This window comes from Fulvia fulva, chromosome 8 (assembly GCF_020509005.1).
Source record: "Fulvia fulva chromosome 8, complete sequence".
Classification (NCBI taxonomy): domain Eukaryota; kingdom Fungi; phylum Ascomycota; class Dothideomycetes; order Mycosphaerellales; family Mycosphaerellaceae; genus Fulvia; species Fulvia fulva.
In genome coordinates, this window is record NC_063019.1 from 2,336,554 (window position 1) to 2,363,683 (window position 27,130).

Below are 27,130 nucleotides of genomic sequence, written 5' to 3' on the forward strand. Positions count from 1 at the left end.
AGACTATTATCGACTATACGGCCTTTTATAATAAGAAGGTAGTACTTAAGTTCGTATACGACTTACTAGCCTTACTAGGTAATACTTAGAAACTAGTTAGACTAAAGATCCCTACTATCTCGGGTAGCCTAACTAGTAGTAAGAAGACGTATAAGGGTATTAACGACCTTATTAAGGAACTCGCTAAGCGATACGGAGACCGTAACCTAATTAGTAGGGCTTGTAATTGCCTAAGCAACCTTAAGATAGATAATAAGGATAGCTTCTAGACCTTCTTCCCTAAGTAGCGCTAGAATACTAATATCCTAGACCTTAAGGGTAAAGATACGATAGATAACCTATAACGTAAGCTAACTATTCGCTATCTTAATAAGTATCTTAACTTCCGTCCCGAATCGTTATAAGAGATAATCGATGATTATTAAGAACATATAGGCCGTAGGACAAGCATGTAGGTATAGGTGTGTCATGTGACTAGATCACGTAACTAGGGTTTGCTAGCCTATAGGCTAGTAAACATCCGGACACCTAGTATCTACCTATACTAACACTAGCAATACTATATATAGATACACGCTATCCTATTAGGTCCTTCTTCGGCTTTCGTATAATCCGCCGTCTTCTACTACTACGTAACTCGTACCTATCTAATAGGTTCTAAGCCCGGGTTAGTAACTCGGTGTTTTACCCTCGACAAAGTCGTATTAGAGTTATTCCTCTTTAAAACAAAAGGAAGGTAGACTAGAGGCCGTACCCGCCTTATATAGGAAGCTATAGCCGTGCTATAGGTGTATATAAGACGTAAAAGAGCCTAGTAAGACACTATTAGACTCCGAGTTAGGGAGCCTATACTAATACCTTAGACAAGTAGGCGAGCTTACTAAGAAGAGTCGCTCTCCGGACATCGCGTTCGTATCGACTAACTGTTTATTCTAAGAGAGCCGTAGTGTCTTAGAAACCCCCTCTACTAAGAGAGTTACGCTATAGTGTCTTAGTACTAATACGATCCTTCGACTTTCCTCCCCTTCCCGACGGATAGCTATCCTCTCCGCTATTAACCTCGCGTTCGTTTTATCCCATTTCGATCCGATCGCGTACGACCGAATATATCCTTTTACCTAAGGGCAGCTAACCTGTCCCTTAACTTATAAAAGAAAATAGAGAACGAGACTAGGTTTATAAGAAAGAGAGTAGCACCTATTCTAATAAGAGAGAACCACGAAACATAGTTCAAGCTGATAAGAATATACCTAGTATTAAAGTAGGTTAACTAGGTCCTCGAAGACATTATTACGGACATTCCCGCTACAACCCTATCTATAGCGACACCCTCTATATTATCGGAGTCATCCCTTCCTTTAGATCAAGCGATAAGGAAGGTATCGTATAGACGGCATAATGTAACGGCCCTATATAAGATGTATATCTATCTGTCGATAGATAACTAAGAGATAATATACGGGATCCGGTATACGAAGGAGTTATAGGAATAGGCTAAAGCTAAATATAAGAGAAGACTTCTCGCTACTAGAAGAAGTTTGCTTTAGTAATATACTAATTCCGTGATAACAGAGGACTAGTCAATAGATAACGCCTAGTAGGAGCTTAGCGTAATTATAAGGAGGGCTATTTCAATCTCGCCTTAGTTCTAAGACATTAAGACTAAGGACAGAAAGATCTAGCAACTCTTAGTAGCTCTACTAGACTCATTTGGCTCAATTCGCGATATAATTAATGCCTAGGTGAATCTCTCGCTATAAGACATTCTTACAATTCTTAGGGAGAAGCAAGAATCAATAATTTATTAAGGGGTAGCTATGTTCGCTAAGAAGGGTTTCTAGGGCAAGCTTACGTACTATCTCTACGGTAGTGACCATTTTATAAGCAAGTGCCTACACCTTTCTACAGCTTAGTAGGCTATTAGGAACAAGGACAAACTAGCTAGGGTTACCTACCCTACTAAGAGACAACTGTTACTACCTCGTAGGAGGTCATTATTACTAAACCTTCGTAATGTCCTTAAGGTAATAACGGATCTTATAAAGTAGATAACGGAGAGCCGTAAGCCAAAGGCCTCCTCTAGTAAGCCTATAAAGGCCTATACGACCTAGGAAGACGCATTAGACCCTAAGATACTATCAGAAGATAATGATGTTGATAAGGTTGCCTATTCTACTATAGAAGCTAAAGGCAAGTACCCCTCGTCCGAGTGGTTACTTAACTCTTATACATCATTATATATGACTGACTAAGATTCACTATTTAGGACACTAAAGCCTCTTTAAAAGAGGAAGTGGATCAAGGTTAGGGGTGGCTATCTATAAGCTATATATATAGGAAGTGTAGTAATAGGTAGTCCTTCTAGAAAGCAAATTGTCTTAGAAAATGTCCTATTTGTTCCTAGCCTTAGAGTTAGTCTTGTTTCGTAGAATCAGTTTAGCTAACAGTTTGCTATCTAACTACCTAGTTTCACCCTAAAATCCTTGTCTAGTAAACCCGTTGTCTAGACCAAACTTCGAGGAGGAGTACCGTTTATCTACTCGATCTCAGAAATTCTTAAGCTATAGTATAGTAGTATACTCTCTTAAGAACGTGACGGTACCGCTATAGCTAATACTAAGTCCGAAGATCAGTAGGAGCTATAGTATAGAAGATATACACACCTTAGCAAGGGACTGCTAAGAAACCTATATAGAGTCACTAATAAGAAAGATCCTATTCCTATTCCTTCTAAATACCAGAATTACAAGGTCTGCTCCCTTATAAACATAAGGAAGTTCAAAGGACCTACTATAGAGAGGAAAGGGGAGAGGCTAGCCCTCATCTCTATTGACATCTATAGGCCTTTTCAGGGCGTAGTCTCTAGGCTAGGATACAAATATTGGCTTGAGATTGTAGACAACTTCTCTAGGAAGAAGTAGGTAATCCCTTTGAAGGCTAGGAGCGACGCTCCTATAGCCCTACGGGATTGGAAGGTCTAGGCAGAACGGTAGTCAAGGTGCTTTCTGTCTACGATCCGTAGTAATAGTACAAAGGAAATTCTCGCCTAACTAAAAGAGTAGGAGAAGGAGTTTAGCACTTAGATAGACACAACTGATGCCTACAACTCTCTTTAGAATGGACCTGTAGAAAGGTCAATTTAAGCCTCTAAGAACACAGTCCGGGCTATGCTTAAAGACTCTAGTATACTAGTTAAGTTCTGGCCAGAAGCTTTATAAGCATAGACTATGATCAGAAACAGACTGCCTAATAGTCCGATCATTGATAGTATTGCTCTTTCACTAGAAGAAGCCTTTACTAGCTAAGTACCGTTAGTCGACTATTTCCGCGTCTAGGGATATAAAGCTATAGTCTATATAGACCTAAGAGCCCAACCTTAAGGCTTAAGGAGAGACAAGTTAATGAACCGAGGAAAAGAAGCCGTGTTTATAGGCTACTTAGAAAACACTACAAAACAATAGCTATTCTAGGATTCCGACATATAAGCAATAAAAGCGTATAGTCACGTCGACTAGTTTAAGAATAAGAAGGGGGGCGATATAGATCTTGGTATCACCTTTACTAACTAGCCGAGTCGAGCGCTATAGCGTAATCCTATTAGGAGGAAGCCCTTTAGGGCGAAATTTTCCGATAGGGGATTATTAGAGACACCGTTACAAAGGCTAGGAGAAAATATTAAGGCGGTTTCAATACTATCGAAGGCCAATAACGGTAGATCTATATAGAACATACCTAAGTCATTAATACTATAGTAACCGCTGTTTATATAACTTCCCCCTTCCCTAAAGGACATTAGGGAATACGAGAAGTTTAGAGATTAGGGTACTCTAATAAAAGAAAAAGAAGATGTCGTTCAGTTCGACCTATTCGAACACCTAGCGCTACCTTAGGTTGTAGGCAATAAGAGGTCAAGGGGGGACGGAGATAATAACTCTAAAGAGTATAAGGCTAAACACTATAAGGCTCTTGTCGCCTAGATGTTCTATCTAGACCCTATAATGAGCTAGGTAGAGGAGATTCTAAACGACGTAGAAGAACATACATTCGCTACTATTAGGCAGGCTATAGCCTATTAGTAGGAAGTGCCAATCCCAAAGTCCTATAAGGTAGCCGTAGGAGACCCCGAATAGGGACATATATAGAGAGAGGTAATCGAGAACAAACTTATTGCCTTAGTAAGCAATAACACCTAGGAAGTAGTTATACCGCCAAAGGGTGCGAATCTAATTACTTCTAGGTAGGTCTTTGATATGAAAAGAATGATTAGTAGAGCTATTAAGAAGTTCAAGGCAAGACTAGTTATAAGAGGGTTTTTATAGAAGTATAGGGTTGACTTCGAAGAGACCTTTATACCTACTATTAGACATAATACTCTCCGAGTATTCATAGTAGTAGTATATAAGAGAGATCTCGAGATGCACCTAGTAGATATAAATAATGCTTTTACCTAAAGTAGCCTTCTTAAAGACATCTATATAATCCCACCCCTAGGAGTTAAAGCACCTCTAAACATAGTGTTCAAGGTCCTACAAAGCCTTTATAGGCTTAAGCAAGCAGCTAGAGACTAGAACAAGCTCTGTGTTATGAAGCTAGAGAAGATTAGATTTACCTAGTTTTAGGTAGATCTATACCTACTTATCTATACGGATAGAGACCTTATAGTCCTTACCTATGTGGATGACATACCTATTATAGCTCCGAAGCTATTAGATGTTCAGTAGTTTAAGGCTAAGCTTAGAAAAGTGTTTAAGATTAAAGATCTTAGTGAACCTACGAAGATCCCTAGAATAAGGATTATAAGAGATAGGTCCTAAGGCACTTTGAAGCTTGATCAAGGACACTATGTCTACGCTAACTTAGCCAAGATAAACATAGCTAGAGAGAAGGCTACGCTAACCTACTCATCTATAGAGAGCTACGAGCATTTAGTGCCTACGGTACCTATAGATAAGAGGTGTAACAAACAGGATTACTAGAGCTATAATAGTACCTAGATGTGGCTAATAATAATGACAAGGCCAGACTTAGTATTCCCCCTTAGAAGAATTAGCTTATTTGTTACTGATCCCTCGTAGTAGTATATAAAGGCTTTGAAGAAGCTCTCCCGATACCTACGGTCGTACCTAGACCTAGGTCTTATATATAGAAAGGGAGGGGGCAATCTATAGGGATACTCGGACTCTGACTACGCTATAGACAAAGTGGATAGAGTCTTAATTCTAGGATACGTGTAGTTCCTTTATAGATTACCTATGTCCTAGATAAGTAGGAAGCAGAAGTCTATTACAACATTAATAATAGAAGCTAAGTTCATAGCTATAAACGTAGCCGTAAAGTAGTCATAATTTCTTACTACTGTCCTTAGGGAAATAGGGTGCCTAGAACTAGTAGGAAAGAGCTCTTTCTAGCCGAGTATAAGGGTAAGCAAGGGCACTATTAACGAGCTAAGGCTAGTTAAGCTTATAGGTAACAACTAAGCCGCTTTGACACTTATTAAAGATGCCTATATATATAAAAGGTCAAAGTATTGATGTTGTATATAAGTATATTAGACATCTCTAGTAGTAGAAGAAGATTATAGTAGACTACTGCTATATAAAGGACATAGCTACTAATAGGTTAATAAAGCCCCTTAATAGCTAGTAGTTCCAAAACTTTATAAGGTAGCTCTAGCTTACGTAAAGGGATTATAGGAGACTATATAGCCTAAGTAGGAGTGTTAAGAACATATAGGCCGTAGGACAAGTATATAGGTATAGGTGTGTTATATAACTAGATCACGTGACTAGGGTTTGCTAGCCTATAGGCTAGTAAACATCCGGACACCTAGCATCTACCTACACTAATACTAGCGATACTGTATATAGATACACGCTATCCTATTAGGTCCTTCTTCGTCTTTCGTATAATCCGCCGTCTTCTACTACTACGCAACTCGTACCTATTTAACAATAATCTCTATTAGGTAGATAAGGACTTTAGGATCCTCGACGCTCTCTACCTACGCTCTAAGAAGCTAAAGAATAGCAAGAAGGACGATAAGAAGGACGGTAATAAGGATAATAAGGACGACAAGCTAGTAGGTTTAGGCTCTAATAAGCCGACCCGTAAGGCTTAGTCTACCCGACCTAAACTATTTAAGAGTGGCCTTAGTAAGACTATAGACGAAGCTAAGAACACTCGCTATATACGTAAGAGCCTCTATAAGAAGTGTCGTAAGCCCGGTTACCGCCTATAGTAACGTACTTACGAGCTGTTCGAGTACGAGATACTAGTACGTCTAGGTACTAACGCTAGCGGTACTACCGTTATACTACCGGCGGAAAATACCTAGTCTACTACTTAAGCGTAATAACTAGTAGACATAAAAAGGAGAATATAAGACATAACGAAGAGGTACTACTAGCAAAGCTACCCGAAGGGCTTAAGCTATTATTATATATTCTTAGGATAGTAGAAATAGAACACAACCCTATTATCGGCTTATACCTCGTAATACTAGGGATAGCTAATAGGCAAAATGCATTTACTTTCCTTAATGACGGTACTAATCCTAAGTATATCGACTTCTCCTATACGTAAAAACAAAATCTACCCTTAATTAAGCTTAATAACCTACTAGCCCTTAGGTTAGTAAACGGCTCGATAGCCGCGGAAATAATAGAATACCGTATAAGTCTAGAACTTATACTCGGCAATAGTCACAAGGAGACTAGAACCTTCTAGGTTATATATCTAGAGTATAATATCGTGCTAGATAGGCCCTAGTATAATGAACACTAGCTAGGTATCTACTTTACGTTAGGCACTATAACCCTCGACTCGGAGTACTATAAGAAAGGAGTATTACCTATAGGATAGCGAGCTAGTCTAGGTATAGAGTATTAACGATAAGTAGGAACCGGTAATTGCTAAGTAGACCTTCGAACCTGCCCTAAAGACCCGACTAGCGTATTAAGCTACTATTAAAGAAGACGACGATAGAGATTTTGTCTAGACTATAACCTCTAACATAATTATAAAGGAACGCCCGCGAACCGCTAAACTATTATTCGAAAGGAAACTAGCTACGCCGACACTACCGGATATTAATATCTAGGAAGTCAGCGTAGAGGTAATTAAGAAGATAGTAAGGCGGAAAGGAGTAGAGGTATATATAATGTTTATCTTTAATAAGAACGAGCTATAATAACCTAGCGATATACGTACTATAGACCTACTTACTACCTACGCTATAAGCGCCCGTAATATACGTAATGTAGCGATATGCTCGCCTAATACCGGCTATAGGATGCTTTCTAATAACAAGACTATCGAGCGACTTGATATACGTATAGCGGCGTTCGTACTAGTAGCGTAACGCATTAGTTCGACTCTCTCTACCTACAAGATGTATATACAAGCCGATATAGACAAATTTATACGTAAGAAGGAGGAGACTATCGATCTAAAGGACCACCTTCTCCCTATATATTACGAATTTACATATTACTTCTCTAAACAAGATACGAAGGAGCTTCTACTATATAGGCCTAGTATTAACTACGAGATCAAGCTAAAGCTAGGAACTATACCGCCTTTTAGTAGGCCCTACCGGATGTGAAACTAGGAGGACGAAGTTATCGTATATAAGGTCTAAGAGTAGTTAGCCTAGAAGGGCATTCGTAGATACGAAGGCAGAGTAGATACTTTATCACCCGTGCTTATTATTAAGAAACTAGGAGGTAGACTAAGAGTCTATATTGACTATAGATAAGTAAACGAACGTACGATCAAGTCTAGGTATTCTATACCCTTAATACAAGATATACTTAATCGTATTACTAGTAAGAAGTACTTTACTAAGCTAGATATTATTGCCGCTTTTAATCGTATTAGAATAGTAGAGGGCTCCGAATAGCTGACCGCATTTATAACACGATATAGACAGTTTAAATGCCTAGTAATACTATTTGGGTTATACAATTCCCCTAGTACTTTCTAGTCTTATATTAACGACATACTACGAGAGTTCCTTAACGACTTTACGTCGGTATACCTAGATAATATACTTATCTTCAGCGACACTCTTAAGGAGTATATAGAGTATGTTAAGAAGGTACTTCGTAAATATAGTAAAGCCGGCCTATAACTCGACATTACTAAATATAAGTTTTATACCTAATCTACTAAATACCTAGGCCTTATTATTGGTAAGGACGGAGTCTTAATAGACCTAGCTAAGGTATAAGCTATAAGGGAATAGGAAACACTAGTAAACGTAAAAGATGTCCTTATGTTTAATAGGTTCTCCGGGTTCTATCGGCGCTTTATTAAGGACTATAGCAAGATAGTATTACCTATAGTAAAGCTGACTAAGAAGGACTGCCCTTAGTAATAAATAGAGGAATGTTAGAAGGTATTCGACGGACTAAAGTAAGCTTTCACCGATACTAAAGGCACTATATTAGCGATGTTTGTCCTAGGACGTAGAATAGTACTTAAAACGGATACGAGTAACTTTATTACGGCTACGGTCCTATCGTAATATTATAAGGACAACATCCTAAGGCCAATTGTATACCTATCTAAGAAGATAAGCCCGTAGGAGTATAATTACGACATTTATAACAAGGAACTACTTGCTATCCTTAAAGCATTTAAAGAGTAGAAGCCCGAACTTATAGCTAGCGATATCGACGAACTAGACTTTAAGAACTTCACTGATCTAAGCGGCTACCTAGTACTAGTATATAGCGACTATAAGAACCTCGAATACTTTATAACTTCTAAGTAACTAAATAGACGACAAGTAAGATAAGCCGAGTTCCTCTTATAATTCTTCTTTAAGATTATATATCGTCTAGGTGTTTAAGGAGCTAAACTAGATAGCCTTACTAGACGTTTATAGGACGCGATTCTATATAATAAATTAGATCCGCGGTACGTATAGTAGGATCGTATACTGCTTAAACTAGAACACTTCTTATCTATTAGCGCTAGCTAAATCCTACGGCTAAGCGTATCCGAAGTCGAAGGAGTAGTAGTAGACGAAGCGCTATTAGCCGACATTAGTAAGCTATACGAACAGGACGATATAATCGAAGCTACGACCTAGTTAGTAGTAGGCGAACCTATTAAACTACTACGAAAGAATAAGATTGACGATAAGTACGCGATACTAGTCGATAGGATAATCTATATTAAGAATAGATATAGCGGTTATAGTCTCTTTATCCTATCTACTAAAGATAAGGAAAGCACTATACGTATACGTATCGTTAAGGCCTTCTACGATATACCTACTATAGGACACTCCGGTAAGATAACTACGAGCCGGTTAGTATTACGTTACTATATATAGCTACGGTCTTACTATGTCCGCTAGCTATTACCCGCTAATAGGGTTGAAATACTTAAGCGCCTAGCGCGTCGAACGAAGAAAGAACTAAAGGTCGAGACTGAGCCGGAGATCGACATTAAGCCTATTAATATAGAAGCACTTCGGCGTATAAGCCGGAGGAAGGGCTATAAAGTATATATAATATAGAACCTATATACTAGACCTACAAGGGCCTCGAAGAGGCGTGACACGATGATAGCGATCGCAGGAAACGACCAGGAGCAGGAGAGTAACGAGTGGAAGGAGGTCTGCAGGAAGGCAGAAACAATGGCAATGGCAGGAGATGGCGAGCACCCAGAAAGAGCACTTAAGGGGATGATTTTGGAGCTCCTTGGAGGGCTAAAGGCACTAAGGAGCCAAACAGGACAGATCATTAACAGGACAGGAGCAGCAGCAGCAAAGAAGAGGACACAGGAAGGCCAGAAACTAAGCCAACCAACCTGGGCAGCAGTTGCATCCCAAAACCCTCCCCCCCAGAAAACAGCTATCAAGGTCTACATTTCCGACCAGCAAGAGCAGAAAGAGATTGAGGGCCTGTCAGGCAAGGAGATCATACAGAAGATTGGGATACAAGGCATCATTGGAGCCAGGAAAGAGAAGGGAGGTGTCCTTAAGCTGTTCACAGCACAGGAGCAAGACAGGAAGAGGCTAGAGACACAGAAGGAGTGGACAGTCAAACTAGGCAAGACGGCTAAGGTCTCACACCAACAAAATATGGTTATTGCCCATGGAATGACCACAAAGTTTGACATTGAAGGAGACCTTAAGAGGCTGCAGGACCAGAACCAGGCTGTATGCCCAGGGCTACAGATCACAAAAGCAGCATGGGTCAACAGAAAGACAAAGGACACAAAGAGAGAGTCTTCTCTAGTGCTCTGGATAGGCACTGCAGAACAGGCAAACACCGTGCTTGACAAGGGCATCTTCTGGGAATGTGAAAGAATGGACACAGAAATCTATAGAAGCACCCACAGACTACTGCAATGCTTCAAGTGCCAACAGTATGGTCATATCTCTACTAGATGCCCAAGCCAAAAGGACACTTGTTCCCACTGTGCTGGTAGCCACAAAGTACAGAATTGCACAGCCCCAAAGAGTGAAGCCAGATGTGCATGCTGTGGAAAGAAACACCCTTCCTGGTCCCAAGACTGCACAGCTAGGATTGAGGCAAAGAGGAGGGCAAGAGAAGCCAGGATCAACACCCCTATCAGATTCCAGACAGGGACAATCACCCAAGAACCCCTAAGGACTGTCTACAACCCTCTGAAAAGAGGCAGAACAGAAGAGACCACACAGGCCCAAGGCCACCCTGCTATGGGTAGACCAAAATCAATTGTGGTTGCAGGAAGAGACCCGTCACAAAGCAGGCTCAACCTTACCACAATCCCAAATAGCAGCCAGCAGCAGGAAGCACGAGAAGACCAGCAGGAGACCAGCATAGATGAGTCATGATTGAGACACCTAATCTTACCACTATCCAGTACAACGTCAACAAAAGCCAGCACAAGGTCCAGAGAAGCTTTCTCCAAGCACTGGACCCAAAGAAACACCTAGTTATTGCAGTCCAGGAACCTTGGATCAACAGCAAATCTAACAGACCATCTACTGCTAACGACCCAAGGTATCACACACTCCTAGCCAAACAAGGCACCCCTAGAACATGCATGTACATCAGCAAAGAGATGGCAACAGACAGCTGGGAACAAATCCAACAGGAAGGGGGAGACATCACCTCAGTCAGACTCAACACCAACCAAGGCAGCATCCACATCCACAGTGTATACAACCCACCCCCCAGCTCCAGAAGCAGCACCCAGCTGGGCACACTACAACAGCTGCCAGACATCCTGCAGAGTGACTCCCAACACATCGTGCTGGGAGACTTCAACTTGCACCATCCTACATGGGGATCAGACTTTGCACCTGCCCATCACTTCCTAGCTAACAGACTCCTCTCCACTACCCAAAGCAACAACATGCACCTAGTTACCCCAAAGGGCCTAACTACCTGGTCACAGAGAGCAAGCTCAAGCACCATTGACCTGTGCTTTGCATCACATGACCTGCAGCAGAAGGTCACCAGATGCTGGGTTAACCAGGACTTGGAGTCCTCATCAGATCACCTCCCAATTCAGGTGGAGTTTGAAACACAGACACAGCAGGAAGGAGACCTAGAACCTCAGCTGGCCTGGAAGGCAGCCAACTGGGAACAGATCAGACAAGACCTGGAACAGAAGCTAGCTGGACTAGAGACCAGGAGACTGGAAACAGCCTTAGACATAGACCAAGCAGTGGCAGAACTGGTTAGAACAATGCAGGAAACTGCGGCAGCCCACACCAGAGAAAAGAAACAGTCACTGTACCAGAAGCCATTCTGGACAAAGGAATGCTCAGAGAAGGTCAAGGCAGCCAGGCAGGCCAGGAGAGCCCTTACCCAGAGCCACTCCCAGGAAGCATGGGACAGATACAACCAGGCAACCAGAGACAAGAAGGCCCAGATCAAGAGGGACAAGATGCTGGAGTGGAGGTCAACAGTTGGATCCATTACCCAGAATCCTGAGAAGATGTGGAAACTAGCAAAGTGGGCAAGACAACCCACACAGGACAGAAACATGCTGCCCCAGTTTCCAAACATTGAAGACCAGGAAGGAGTAATCCAACACACTCTCCCAGGAAAGGCACAGGCATTGGGGAAACATTTCTTTGGCACACAGGTAGAAGCTGACCTGCAGGATCTGGAGGGCAGTGTGTATCCAACACCACTAGAGCAATCCTGCACAGTGGGAGAGGGAGAGATCAAGAGCATCATTAAGAGACTCTCAGGAAACAAGGCCCCAGGACCAGATGGGATTCCAAACTTGTTCATTAAGACATGCAAGGACCAGATCTCCCCTGCACTGTCAAACATCTTTTCACAGTGCATGGCCCAAGGACACTGCCCTAAACACTTCAAGGAGTCACTGACTGTGGTCTTGAGAAAACCACAGAAAGAGGACTACACAAAGCTAAAGGCATACAGACCTATTGCCTTGCTCAACACACTAGGCAAACTCCTGGAAAAGATCATAGCAGAAAGGCTGACAAACCTAGCTGAAGAACATGGAATCCTTCCTGAAGAACAGATGGGAGGCAGGAAACAAAGATCAACACTAACAGCTGTGGAACTTATCACAGAGCAGATCAAGACCCTATGGCACTTTGGGAACAACAAAGCAGCCACACTCCTCTCACTAGACATATCAGGAGCCTTTGACAATGTCTCACACCAGAGGCTGATCCACATCCTGAAACAGAAGGCTATCCCTAACTGGACAGTCCAGTTTATCCAGTCCTTCCTCAGAGGCAGAACCACAAGACTAAGACTGGGCAGATACAAATCTGACAGCATGCCTACAGAGACAGGAATCCCACAGGGATCAACAATGTCTCCAATCCTGTTTCTCCTCTTTATGGCAGACCTGCCAGCAAAGCTAAACTCCAGAAACACATCAGCCTCAGGGTTTGTAGATGACACAAACATCCTAGCCTGGTCAGACAGCACAGAAGAGAACTGCAGAATCTTGCAGAAGAAACACAAGGAATGTGAGGAATGGGCCAGGAAACATGGAGCCAGATTTGCCCCAGAGAAGTATCAACTCATCCACTTCAGTAGAGCCAGAAACAGACACAATATGCAAGCCCCAATCACTATTCAGGGACACACAACAGAACCCTCAAGTGAATTAAGGGTGCTAGGAATATGGATGGATCCAAAGCTCAGCTGGGGACCACAGGTCAAGAAAGCACAGGCAAGAGCAGACAACAACAGGCAATCAATTGACAGGCTTACAGCCTCCACATGGGGAGCCACATTTGCGAAAGCAAAGGTTATGTACAAGGCCATTGTGAAGCCAGCCATGCTATATGGAGCCCAGATCTGGTCAGCCCAAGACAAGATCCCAAAGAGAATTGCAGATCCCATCAGCAGAGCCCAAGCCTCCTGTCTGAAAAAGGTGCTTGGAGCATACAAGTCAACTCCAACAAGGGTGGTCGAAATGGAGTCTGGCTCCCCACCAGCCAAGCTCTACCTTCAAGGGTTGAGATACCAGTATGCAGGAAAGACGTCTGCATACCCAGCCCAGCTAGTAATCCAGAAGGCAGTCAACAAAATCAGGAGCCAGTGCACAAGAAGGCACAGACAAGCAAGACCCAATCCAGCCCCACAGAAGCAGCAGGACCTGCAGAAGTTCAAAGAACTAGCAGAACAGCTGCACCTAGCCCAGCAGGAACAGGACAGAAGGGCTCAAGGGAGAGGATCAGCAGCCAGCCAAGGGAAGAAGCAACAGTCTCTAGCTGAAAGGATGGCAGGACTCCTCTGGAAGACTGAATGGACAAGAACCCCACAGAGGCCAGGAACCCCAAAGGCACTCCAACAGTTTGGTAGCCACAACTACCTACTGTACTCAGACCTGACCAGGTCAGAAGCAAGCATAGCAATACAAATCCGCTCTGAACACATCGGAGTCAGGGCATACCTGCATCAGAGAAAAGTCCCAGGTATCGAAGACAAGAGTTGCCCATGCGGCTACCTGTCCCAGAATGTCGAACATAGACTTCTGGTTTGCAAAGAATGGAGTACAGGGAGAGGTGAATGGAGGGCAAGGGCAAGGAACAGAAACTTCCAAGCCATGATCAGCAATAAGGGAGACCTCCAGAGAATTACAAGGTGGATCATCCACCAAGGATTTTTGGAGCAGTTCTCTCTTACTAGGGAAACAGAGAGATGGATTGAGGAGAGAAAGAAGGAGGAGGAGAGCAGGAAGAGGGGGACAACTCTAGGGTTGCAGACAAGGTAGTCAGAGGCTAACCACCATGACACTAGTGCACCCTAATGGAAGGAAAACTGAGAACTCATGGCAAGGAAGCTATTAGAGAAGGAGAGGAGGTTTTTACCTAGGAATAGGTTTCCTACCTTATACAGTAACATATATAGACATAAACCCGCATGGGCCGGAGGGCACCACAACGGGTAAATGAATCATCTATCTATCTATATATAGCTACGAATAACACGGTTTATTAGATCTTTCGTACGAGTATACCGTATATACCGTAATAGCCGTAGCATTAACGAACCTTAATATAGACTACTTACTCTACTACTAGTCCTATTCGATACGTAGGACGACGTTGCCTTAGACTTCGTTATTGAACTACTAAGGGCTAAGTATAGGGTAGATAGTTAGTACTATAAGAACGTACTTATAGTTATAGACCGTTTAGGTAAGGAGCGGCATTATATCCTAGTATTATAAATGATAGCGGAGTATATCGTATATATCTATGTAAAGTATATCTTCTCCCGACATAGTCTACTAAAGACAATTACGTCGGATCGTAGTCCTTAATAGGTATTAGCCTTCTAGGGACGCCTCTACGAGTTACTACAAATTAAGCGCAAGATCTTAACCGGCTATTACCCTAAGACTAATAGTCAAAGCGAGAATACTAATAAGATAATAGAACAGTACCTACGTAGGTTTACTAGTTACGCTTAGGATAACTAGCTAGATTAGCTCCTACTTATAGAGTTTACTATAAACGACTACGTCTCCGAAACGACTAGCGTAAGTCCTTTTATAGCGAACATTAGTAAGAACCTATATTATATAGATACTAAACTTAATCTCCCTATATAACTACTTCCGTATAAATAGCGATTAGACGTAGAGTCTATAAATGTATTCGTATAACGTATAATAGACCTTAGGTATAAGCTACGAGACTCTATAGTAATAGTATAAGTATCGTAAGCTAAGTATAGTAATAAGTATAGAACGATTATACTACGGTACGAAGTCGGAGACCTAGTATACCTTAGTATACGTAACTAGCGTACTAAGCGCCTATTAAAGAAACTTAATTACCGCTATACTAGACTATACGTAATTACTAAAGTGCTACTACACGACACGTACCGTCTAGACCTCTCTCGGTCCCTAAGTAACCTCTATAGCGGCTTTTACGCTAACTTACTAATACCTATATACGTACTAATACTAGGACAATTATAGCTACCTCCGGCCCCGATCGAGGTAGAAGATAATAACGGAGATATAAGCACGGATTAGCTTCTAGATATAGTGCTTAACGTAAAGAGTATATTGCCGCTAGGCCTAGCGCTACGCGGTAGGAGGAAGGAACGAAGGTATAAATACCTTATATAATAGGTAGGTTATAGTAAGCCTACTTAGGAGCCCGCTAAGGAGTTAATAGATACTACTACCGCCTCTATCGCGGACTTCGACTATAACTATCCTATAAAGAATAGGCTAGCTAGCTTTACGCCGCTACTAGAGTAGATTCCTAATAAGGATATACCCGAAGACGTTATAATCGGCGAAGTAATAAACGCTTTAGCCGTAAACGCTTCGTTAATAGTTACGTCTAACCCGGTAACTATAGGTAGGCTACGTAAGTTATTCGCGTAGGTGCCTATAGCTCTTCCGGTAGTTACGTTTTATAAACCTAATACTAGTACTTATAATAGCCCGTAGGTAGCTACTTTAAGAAAGATGACCGTTAGTAGGTAAGTACCGGATATACGTTAATATAAGTAGTATACTTCCCTTAACTCGGTAACTACGGATATACCGCTAGCTTAAGCTAGTAATAGGTACCGTAGCTCTTCCTCGACTTAAGTAATAGCTACTATAACGAACTCCTTCGCGGAGTTTATATATCGCTACGATAGAAACGAAATTACGACTCGTATAGGCTAGGTTAGCTACCGCGGAGGATACGATAATACTAAGATTAATAAATACAATACCGGACTAATAAAGATAGATAAGATAGACGGTATAGAGAATAATATAGGGGATAACGCCGCGTTTATAGCGGCTATACTACGAGCTTAAGGGACTAAGCGCGATTTTAAAGGGGGGGGTAGTGTTACGGCCCTAGGCCTAGTAAATGTCTAGCTAGTACGTAGGTCACGTGACCGCGCGTACTAGCGTGGCACCTCGGCTTATATATAGCCTCGGCGCACCTCGCGCTCCTCTTTCCTACGTACCTAGCTACTTTATATTAATACGACTATAAACTATTATACTAGAAGAGAAGTATAAGATCTACGAGGACTAGGCTAGGAGGTATAGGGCTCGGTTTACCCTAGAAAAGTACAATCTAATACACTTTACGCGCCGGCTACGGTTCTATAATATATAAGCTTCTATCTAGATATAGGGGTATACGACTAACCCGGTAAATTAGCTTAGGATCCTCGGACTATAGGTAGACCCGGCGCTACGGTAGAGGTAGTACGTATAGGTAATATTACGGAAAGCTAAATAGAATATAGTATTATACTAGAGGCTCACTACGTCTATATAGAGGGCCGACTTTTAGTAGTTACGACTTCTATATATAGCTATTATACGGCTAGTCCTTACCTATAGTAGCTAAGTATAGTCCTTAGGCGAGAGGGCCTACCTATTAAAGGGACTCGTCGCGCCGTTAGTAAAGATCTAAAACTAATGCCTAAGGAAGGTTACCGGGGTATATAAGTCGATACTAATAAGGATACTTAAGTACGAGACCGCTATACCGCCGATCGACCTATATATCTAGGGACTATAGACCTCCTACTTAGCTAAGTCGGTATAGTACCTAGTATAGAAGGTCATCGCTAGTATAGTTATAAGGGCCCGCGAATCGGTACTAGCGTATAAGGGCATTCGACCCGGAAACGAGCCGAACTACCGGGTAAGGGACGAATAGCTAGTAATACGGTAGGAAGGTAAGAAATCGTTTATAGAGCAACTATAGAAAGAGAGGTAGAACAACTAGGTTATAGGGTATAGTAGACGCCCTTAGCTAGCGGGACAACCTAAGGAATAGTTAGCTACGAAATCCGCGGTTAAGTACCCCCCGAAGCTTATCTACTACCGCCTTACGAGGGTATAGAGTAGTATAGCAACCTAACTACGAAGTAAACATATCGGTCTCTAGGGGTACCTATTATAGAGGAAGGTTCTAGAATATACGAATACTCGCTACTCCTACGGCTATTACTCCTAGAATATACGGTACGTACTCCTCGTCTATCCGAGGTAGTCGCTAGGAAGGGGGGAGTAGATAGTAAAGGCGAGGAACCGGACGATTAGGGCACTTCTTAATAACGTTAAGGACATACGGCGTATTACGAACTAGATACTAGAGAAGGCTAGCTAGAGTAGTACCGCCTAGTAGGAGTAGTATAGGAGGAGAGGACACGGCGTAGCGCGACGAGACCGGCTAGGAGTAGGGGCTAACGGGGTAGTAATATAGACTACGTACGTTTAGAGGGAAAGCTAATCTAGATAAGGAGAGGTCGGGCGCGGAAAGGATTTTTACCTATTTAGGTTTCCCTTTATATATAATAATAGATATATACCTATATAGGCCGAATAGGGTCCTAGTGCCGTGATCCGAGCGTGTATATAGGTAACATCCTATTATTTAAACTTAAGGCTACGTACGCTAAGAATTAGGTAACTAATTAGTCAACTATAGCCTCTTTAAGAGTAATACTTGTCTATTCTAGATAGATATATATAATACATAACCTGCTTTTAATACACCCTATATAAGCCCGTATAATAACTTCCTATACTTCTAACGTAATACCTAGAATAGGGGAATAACAAATCTATCTATTTATATTCGAGTAAGGTAGTAATCTTTATATAGCTATACCTATCTTACTCGGCTATCGTATTATATTAGTAACTAATATATAGGTCGAGCGTAGACTTATAAATAGAGCTACTAGCTACTTAGACGACGTAGTATAGGCCGATAGTAACGATCCGGCCACTAATCCTCTATTATGTCTACTTGTCCGCTTTAATAAGTACGACTTTGACCGTAAAGCCTATATTGCCGCTAGTAATAGAGATAGTCCTTTAGTCCGTGAAACTAAATAGCTAGGAAGAACACGTAAGGTTGTGCCTATCTTTAGGGTACGCCGTGAATATAAGGTTAGGCGGACCACTTGCTTACGTACTTAATTTCCTATTACTATTACGTACGCGGTCACTATCTATAAGGCTCAAGGCCTTACTATAGAGAAAGCTGTCCTTAACTTTAGCAAGAAGGACTTCGCTAATAGGCTATCCTACGTTATAGCATCTCGTGTTACATCACTAAAGGGACTACTATTCGACGAGGGTTTCGATAAGGACCACTTCAGTGCTCCGAAGTCCGGTCTCGCGAAGATGAGACAAGCGGACTACGACCGTCGTGAAGCCGACAGAGCTAGGTTCAAGCAGCTCGTTGAGGGTAAGGTCTTCGAGGAGTGGGAGAATGAAGACCTAGCACTATAGTAGGTGTTGCTTAATAAGGCCGAGCTTAATAGGCTACAACGTGAACGTGATGAAGCTACTACTTTGCCGTTTAGTGAACGCGATATCTAGGAAATGATGAAGGAGAGCACTGCTAGCAATCCGTAGTAGACGCTACTTACTGATCTATAGCTGAACACCTACTACGGTGTTCGTCCACGCGTAGAGAGAGATTGGTTGTATCCAAACTTGGACTTAACAAGAGCACAAGAGTCTCGTCGTCGCACTATCGAACAGGCAGAGCGTGATGGGTCTGCTGCTGATGCTAGGCGTAGGGCACAATGGGCGAAGGACAACCTAGAGAAGGCTTAGAAGAACAGTGACTGCAGCAGTTAACAGCAATAGCGACTGTAGTAGTCAACAGCAATAGCGTAGACGATTGTGTACAAGTAGAATAGTCTTGGCAGTGTAGCACAACCGAGGTTGAATATTGCACGCTCAGCTCGTCACTTTGCTATTCCATTGCACGGCAGTACCGCGCAACACCATTTTACCCCTTCCCCTAGCCCCACCAGCTATAAACTACCACACCCTCCAGCTCGACCAGGCCAAACCCCCTTCCCAAAGGGCGCCTTCCACTTCCCAAGCCTCCCAGCAGCGAACAACCTATGGTACGGCGGCGAGAACCGCCAGAACACCCGCCTGTGCGAGAACTCCGCAGATGGAAAACGAGCCACAACTATCCTGCCGCTAAACCTCGTAATTAAGCGTAGCGACCGAGCGCTAGCCACACCGGAGTACGAGCTTGCGAGTACGTAGGTGAGGCGTCAGCGAGGGAGTGAAGCTCTATACCAGCCCTCAACTAGCCTTGGCGCCCGCTCTGATTGGTCAACTTTCAAGTTTTAGGGTCACGTGACCTACCCCACTGTGCCTTTTGGCGAACTCGCAAACATATACTCGTCGCTAACGCCTATGTCGTCGTATGATAAGCACTGTACGTCGGGTAGCGGTAGCGTGGATCGCACGCTACTTTGTAGTCTATAAGGGTTGGTAGAGAGCTACACTCCGCTACGCTTACCTTTGGAGGTTCACAACCGCCAACAGCACATTCTCTTCTGCCCTAGGATCCTGGACCGCGACGCGAAGAAGCCATGGTCAATGGGCCAGAAGCCGAAGATTGGCGGGTTTATCTCTGATATCGTCGGTGATATGTTCCCGCCTGCGGATCCGAAGACGAAGGACAAGGGGTTGGGGCAGGAAGCGCATGGACGATGGGCTATGCTGTGGGTGCATGAATGGGGACATCTGTTGACGCACTGTATGTTCATGTCCTGGCGTACCACGTCCAATTTATTCTTGCTAACTCCTTGCTTCTTTGCTAGTCCGCGATCCCGACGCCGTAGACGCAAGTGGTAAGCCACTTGACAAGGATCCATCCGGCAAAACCAAACGAGTCTATGGGTGGGAGAAAGTCGTCGACTATGCCAAGCATGCAAAGCCAGACGACATCGCTAAGTCGCCAGATAATCTGGCGTACTTTGGCGCGGCGATGTATTGGAGGGATATCCATTGGGCTAGTGGTTACGCGAGGACAGAACCGGAGCCCGAGGCTGGACCCAAGGCGGGTGGGAGTGGTGGTGCTGGGAGGTCGAAGCGAGAGTCTAGGGTTATGCGTAGGCTGTTGGAGGCGTCGAGGGTTGATTGAGGGACTAGAGTGGTGAGGGCTTGCGAGGCGGTGGAGGGTCTGGGCGTTCTGTCCTGTACTTTGTGTTGCTGTCTGTGCTTTCAGCGACGCGCGAGAGTGTAGAAGGCGCGAGGCTTGGGCAATGGCTGAAGCACTCACAGCGGCTCGGTGGCCTTCAAACGTCGGCACGGCGATCGGAAGTGATGGAGCATGGTAGGCGGAATTTGGGCGTTTGGCATGTTTTTATTCATGGTGTGATCCTTACTTCAGATGTGCTCGGCCTACATCATCAGTAGCGTAATGAATATTGGATTGGCATCGGTATTGTTTGCACATACGTAGATACCCAAACATTTCATCATCCCTAACCCCAAGTTCCACCACCCGCCCTCCCCTGCCTCTTCTGCGCACTCAACCTCCAATCATCCTCATTAGCAAACCTATTATGCAACGGCTGAATCCTCTCTGCCTTCTGCCGTCGACTCATGCCCATCCCATCCTTACCCGCAACCTTGAAGAACGTCGGCGCCGCCTCGACCAGCCACTTGGGCTCAATCGCCGTAACGTTATGCATATACTCCCTCGTCGTCTCCACCAAGCTATGATATATAACATGCTCGGCGGCTTTTCCGAAGAGTGCTGATGCAGGGTGCATGTATACTGGAGTTTGCTCGACGAGAGTCTTGTATCCCTCTTGCGGATCTTTGCGAGCGGAGTTGCGGAAGAAGCCGGAGCAGAGGGCCTGTCGTACACGTGTGGTGTCACGACCGCAGGAGACGATGGTGAGGCGGTGCCGTTCGAGGATTTGGACGAGTTGTTTGCGGACGTCTTCGGCGCGTTTGATGCTGCGGGGTTGGATGAAGTTTTCGAAACACCAGGCGTCGTTGCGACCTGCGTTCTTCCAGCCTTGGTAGACGTTGAGTAGGGTGAGGTGGTCACCGGCGGGGTCGTGGAAGCGCGCTTTTTTCTGGTCGGCTTGTTGTTGCTTTTCTTTGGGCCGGTGGAAGACGGTTTGCACGGCGGAGATCATGGCGACGATGGACAGCATTTCTTCGCTGCAGCCGAGTTCGACGGACATGATGAGGGACTTGCCGAGGGTGGGATCCATGGGGAAGTCGGCCATGCGGCGCCCGAGACGTGTTAGAAGGCCTTCGTCGTCGAGAGCGCCTAATGCATAGAGTTCTTCCAGGGCTGTAAGCATAGTGTTTGTGGGAGGCGGGTCCATGAAGTCGAAGCCAAGAAGATCGTTGATGCCCATGGCTTTCAGCATCAGAATTGTGTTGGACAAATTTTGCCTTTGGATCTCTGGTATTGTCGTAGGCAACATCTCACTCTGAAATGCGGTCTCAGTATACAGCCTGAAGCATTTGCCAGGACCTGTTCTGCCAGCACGTCCTGCACGTTGCTTGGCTTGCGCCTGGGAAATGGGTGTGACTTGCAATCGGTCCATGCCAAGCTTAGCGTCGTATGCAGTTTGCTTCACGAAGCCCGGATCGACCACGAAGTAAATTCCGTCAATCGTGATACTTGTCTCGGCAATGTTGGTAGCGATGACTACCTTCCTCATTCCATCCGGCGCCGGCTCGAAGATGCGACTTGCAATCTCAGATGGAAGTGCACCATAGATGGGCAATATCATCAGCTCAGGAACAGATGGACCTAGCGCTTTCATGCGCTCGTACAGTATCTCACAGCTGGTGTCAATCTCTTCTTTTCCTGTCAAGAAGAGCAGGATGTCTCCAGGCTTCTCCGTGAGGTGTATCTGCATGACAGTAGTAAGTGCGGCGTCGAGGTAATCGCTTTCTGGCTCCCTGCTGTACATGATTTCGACAGGGAAGGTGCGGCCCGGAATTGTCAAGATTGGACACTCGTTGAAGTATGTCGAGAACTTCTCAGCATCCAAAGTCGCAGAAGTAACGATTAGCTTCATGTCCGGTCGCCTCTTTAAGGTCTTCTTAAGCAGACCAAAAAGCACATCGGTAGCGATCGTACGCTCGTGAGCTTCGTCCAGCATGATGACACTGTACTTGTTGAGCTCCGGATCAAGCAGGATCTCACGCTGCATGATACCGTCTGTCATGTACTTGATCTTGGTGTTCTCAGACGTCTTGTCCTCGAATCGAATCGTGTATCCCACTTCTTCGCCTAGTCTGCAGCCGACTTCATCGCTCACACGAGCTGCGACTGACATGGCTGCTACTCGACGAGGTTGAGTGCAGCCAATCATGCCATTGTTCCCGAATCCGTCTTCAGCCAAGTATTGCGTAAGCTGTGTCGTTTTACCCGAACCAGTATCGCCGACCACAATCATGAGCTGGTATTGCCTGACAGCGTCTAAGAACTGCTTTCGCATCTTGTACGCAGGCAAACTCTCTCGCTGCTCCTTGATCGACATGTCGGTCCTCTTGCCAGTGGCGGCCTTGTTCGTGGCGATTTTCTTCCACTCTGGCACTTCTTGCGAGGCACCACTGCCCTGCTTCGGTTGCCTCAAGTCACTCGCGAATCTTCGTTCACTTGGGTTCACCATGGGGTCGTTCCATTCCTGATTCAGATCTGTCTTCGCAGCCTCCTGCTTAGCTTTGTCCTGTGCCTCCTGTTGCTTCAGATCTCTTCGTTCCTTCGCAAGCACGTCACCCTGCATCGCTGCTCGGTTCATGCTGCCATCAGGAGCCTTGATGACACGTATCGGCGAGAGTTCTAGGGACTGCTTCGTCTGACCAGCCAAGAATGGCGGCTCGTCGTCTTTGACCTCGATATCCACGTTCTCCTCTTCCTCGATCTGCTCGCCATTGATCGTGGCGTTGTAGTCCTCGTCCAGGTCGGGGAAGTCGGCGGCCTTGATCACACCGGATGCTATCAACTGCCGAATCTCCCACCTTTCCGGACTGGTCATGCGTTTCCGGTGTTTCCTGCCAGTCCCCTTGCCCTCTATTACAGGCACAACAGTCTTCAGCTCAGCTTCTAGACCGTTGCCATTCAGAGCCATAGCATTCGCCCCCGTCCCTGCTAATCCGCGCCCAGCATTGAGATCCTGCCCGGAGACCTGATCCACTTCTGACATGCTCAGACTTATGCGCTTGTCCTGCACTTTCATAATCTTCACCTTCACTTCTTGCCCTCTACTGACAAGATCACTCGGATGATTGACTTTGTGATGCGCCATCGCAGAGACATGGACCAAGCCATCCTGCTTCCCCTTCACACCCCGAAGCTGCACAAACACTCCAAAGTCTTTCACGCCAGTGACCCAGCCATCGTAGACTTTGTGCAGTACAGGCTCGTCGTCCAGCTCGGGTTCGGGTTTTCGATCAAACGAGTCCCTCCGACGCTTCCTCTTATGTGATCTCTCCTCTCGGCGCGGGGACCTGTCTCGATCCTCCCTCCTCTTGCGTTCTGAAGGTCGATGCGTTCGCGTTCGTCCAAATTCGTCCTCAAAGACGTAGTCGTCGTTCCTTTTGGGACTCCTCGATCTCGATCGTGATCGTCTCGTGCGTTTCCTAGGCGCCTCGCTCTCCACAGGCCGTTCCGCATCAATGATCCTCTTGCGCCCATTCGTTTCCTTCTTGGGCCCACCAGCCATGCCCTCCAGCAGCGCAAACGTATCATCCAGCGCATCCTCTTCGATCTCCTTGTCCGGAATCGCGAGACCACGGAACTTGTCCTTCTTACTGTCCTTCGGCGCAAGCGCTTCCAGCTCGTCCATGATGTCCTTGCCTCCACCACGTCCCTTGTACTTCGGATGCATAGTCCGGATGAGGCGATCGATGTTCTCGGCCAGAGATGGTGAGAAATCAAAGTCCCCCAGCTTCTTCGCGAAGTCATCGACGCTGGCGCAATTCTCGTGCTCGGCGATGATGAACTCGGCGATGGTTTTGTCGCTCATGCCCATGTGCTGGCTGATTTCGCTGGTGATTTTGCTCACCAGCGAGAGCAGCTCGAGCTGTTCTAGGTCATGCATTGTGGTGGTAGCACTGCGCTGGGCCGGTTTGCAGTGAAGAAGATGTGGTGGGGAACAAAATCTCGAGATGCAGCTGGAGGCGCGAATCATGTGCCATGTGCCATGTGCGGGCATGTGGCTGAGGAACACGAGCCACGCACCGGACTGTCAACGTCAAGATTTCACAAAGTCCATGAACACGCACACTTCACCGCCCCACATTCATACCGCCAAGATGCCCGTCGTCAAAGGAGGCGTCTGGACCAACATCGAGGACGAGATCCTCAAGGCCGCCGTCTCCAAATATGGCCTCAACCAGTGGGCGCGAGTGTCGTCGCTGCTCGCGCGCAAGACGGCGAAACAGTGCAAGGCGCGATGGGCAGAATGGCTGGACCCGGGCATTCGCAAGATCGAGTGGAGTCGCGAAGAGGACGAGAAAGTGCTGCATCTGGCCAAGTTGATGCCCACCCAATGGCGCACCATCGCACCCATCGTCGGACGCACAGCCACGCAATGTCTGGAGCGGTACCAGAAACTGCTGGACGAGGCCGAAGCGCGGGAGACTGCTGCAGAGCTTGGTCTGGCTGGTCCAGAGGGCGGCGAGACACAGGCGCCGTCCGCAGATGATGTGCGGAGACTGCGCCCGGGCGAGCTGGACCCCGACCCCGAGAGCAAGCCTGCCAGACCCGACACGATCGACATGGACGAGGACGAGAAGGAAATGCTGTCAGAGGCTCGCGCACGTCTGGCCAACACACAGGGAAAGAAGGCCAAGCGGAAGGCGAGAGAGAGGCAGCTGGAGGAGAGCAGGCGAATGGCGGTGCTGCAGAAGAGGCGGGAGCTGAAGAGCGCCGGCATCAACGTCAAAGTCACGACCAAGAAGAAGGGTCAGATGGACTACAACGCCGATATTCCTTTCGAACATGCGCCCGCTGCCGGCTTCTACGATACTCAGGATGAGAAGAAGCAGAATGAGCATGACCGCGAAATGTTTGATCCCCGCAAGCAGCAACTAGCCAACAAGCGCAAAGCCGACGGACAGGACGATCAAGGTCAAGAAGCGAAGCGAAAGAAGAACGACAAGAGCGACAGTGGTGCTTCGGCATTTGCCGCAGCTGCCAAGGCAGGACAACAGCAGCGACTACGCGAGGCGGAGCAGAGCAGTAAGCGACGAGGTCTGGTTCTGCCTGCGCCTCAAGTCAGCGAAGGCGAGCTTGAGGATATCGTCAAGATGGGACTATCCGGCGAGCGACTACACTCACAAGCTGGAGAGGGCGGTCTTGTTAGCAGGTACGAGAACACAGTGGGAGCAACACCCGTCCGAACACCTCGTGCCCCCCAAGAAGAAGACAGGATTGCAAATGAGCTTCGCAACGCCAGAGCTCGAACGGCTACACAATCTGCACTCCTTGGAGGCGAGAACACAGACTTGGCAGAAGATGACGCGACCACTGGCTATGGTGGCGTCGCTCCCTCAAAGACAGCAATGGCAACACCAAATCCGATGGCGACTCCTCTCCGACAGAATGGTGCTACAAACGGCGTTGTAGCAACACCCATGCGCACACCACGAGACAACTTTCGCCTAAATCAGGAGACTGGTGCGATGGAGCTCGTGGGTCAAACGCCGCGAGACATCAGATTACGCGAACAAGCTACACGAAGCAGCCTGCGTGGCAAACTTGCCAGTCTGCCGAAGCCACAACAGACTGAGTGGGAGCTTGAAGCTATGCCAGAAGAGCAAGCAGAGTCATCATCATCAGCAATGGACCTGAGCGAAGAAGACGCAGCTGAGCGTGACAGGCGCAATGCCGAGCTTGCAAAAGCTGCAGCCCTAGCTGACTTCAGACGACAAACAAAGGTCGTGCAGAAAGGCCTCCCTAGACCGAATGTGGTCAACATCGACGCCATGCTTAAGAACGCCCGTGCCATCAAAGACCCGGTCCAGCGCAGCATAGCCGAAGAAGCCGCTCACCTCATGGTTCACGATGCCAGCAATTTCGGCGGCGCAAAGACAAGAAGCAAGACCAAGCCCTACCAACACCCCGAAGAAGAAGCTCTCCAAAAAGCCCAAATGGAAGTCATCCTCGAAATGGGCCAAGACTCCGACCGTGCCCAATTCGGCCAAGCCTTCGAACTCGAATGGGAAAAAGCTCACGCCTCCACCATTCTCCCCGGCCTCGCGGGCTACGCCGAAGACGAATTCGACCAAGACCAAGTCCTCATTGAAGCCTTCGGTACCATCCAGGATGCTATCACAAAGACTAGCGACAAGGGCAACGCACTGGAGAAGAAACTGGCGAAGCATCATGGTGGTTATATCACCAGACAGAAGACTTTGAAAAACAAAATTCAGGAGGCGAGTGAGGCGCTGGAGAAGACGAGGCTTGATGTTGATGTGGCGAGGCAGGCGCAGGTTGCTGAGGAGGCGGGGATTCAGGGAAGACTGGAGAGGTTGAGGGATGAGGTTGCGTTGGTGGCGAGGAGGGAGAGGGAGGCGCAGCAGAGTTTTAGGGAGAGGAGGGAGGAGTTGGAGGGGTAATGGGGTGGTGCTGCTCAGGGCTGACTGGTCCTATATCCGTCCATAAGAGAGTGCACAATGCATCATATCTTTCTCCACAAGACTTCTATCACTTCTCAGCTTACTCTTCGGCTTCCTAATTTCACGCCGAGCCTCATCCTTATCTTCCGAAGGCTTCGGCGGTAGCTTCTCTGGCTTCATGACCATGGTTCTTGCCTTCTACGCTTCTTCCAGTTCCTTCTTCGGCGCCATTGCTTGTCGGGACATAGCCATGGCTTCCCCAGTGTCTAGGGGCAGTGCT

The 27,130-nt window shown here is 46.0% G+C and overlaps 3 protein-coding genes across 3 annotated transcripts; 2 read left to right on the top strand and 1 right to left on the bottom strand.

The window, feature by feature from the left end:
- Positions 1–19,845: 19,845 nt before the first annotated feature.
- CLAFUR5_11231 (uncharacterized protein) lies at positions 19,846–20,392 on the top strand (the record flags this gene model as incomplete). The annotated part of the gene is made up of 2 exons (XM_047910379.1): positions 19,846–20,005; positions 20,070–20,392. 2 exons carry the CDS (start codon positions 19,846–19,848, stop codon positions 20,390–20,392), a joined length of 483 nt encoding a protein of 160 aa, XP_047765631.1.
- Positions 20,393–20,735: 343 nt separating this feature from the next.
- CLAFUR5_11232 (Pre-mRNA-splicing factor ATP-dependent RNA helicase prp22) lies at positions 20,736–24,329 on the bottom strand (the record flags this gene model as incomplete). Its single annotated transcript, XM_047910380.1, has 1 exon — positions 20,736–24,329. The coding sequence occupies one exon, from the start codon at positions 24,327–24,329 to the stop codon at positions 20,736–20,738; it is 3,594 nt and encodes a 1,197-aa protein (XP_047765630.1).
- Positions 24,330–24,543: 214 nt separating this feature from the next.
- CLAFUR5_11233 (Pre-mRNA-splicing factor cef1) lies at positions 24,544–26,850 on the top strand (the record flags this gene model as incomplete). Its single annotated transcript, XM_047910381.1, has 1 exon — positions 24,544–26,850. The coding sequence occupies one exon, from the start codon at positions 24,544–24,546 to the stop codon at positions 26,848–26,850; it is 2,307 nt and encodes a 768-aa protein (XP_047765629.1).
- Between the last annotated feature and the right edge of the window lie 280 nt (positions 26,851–27,130).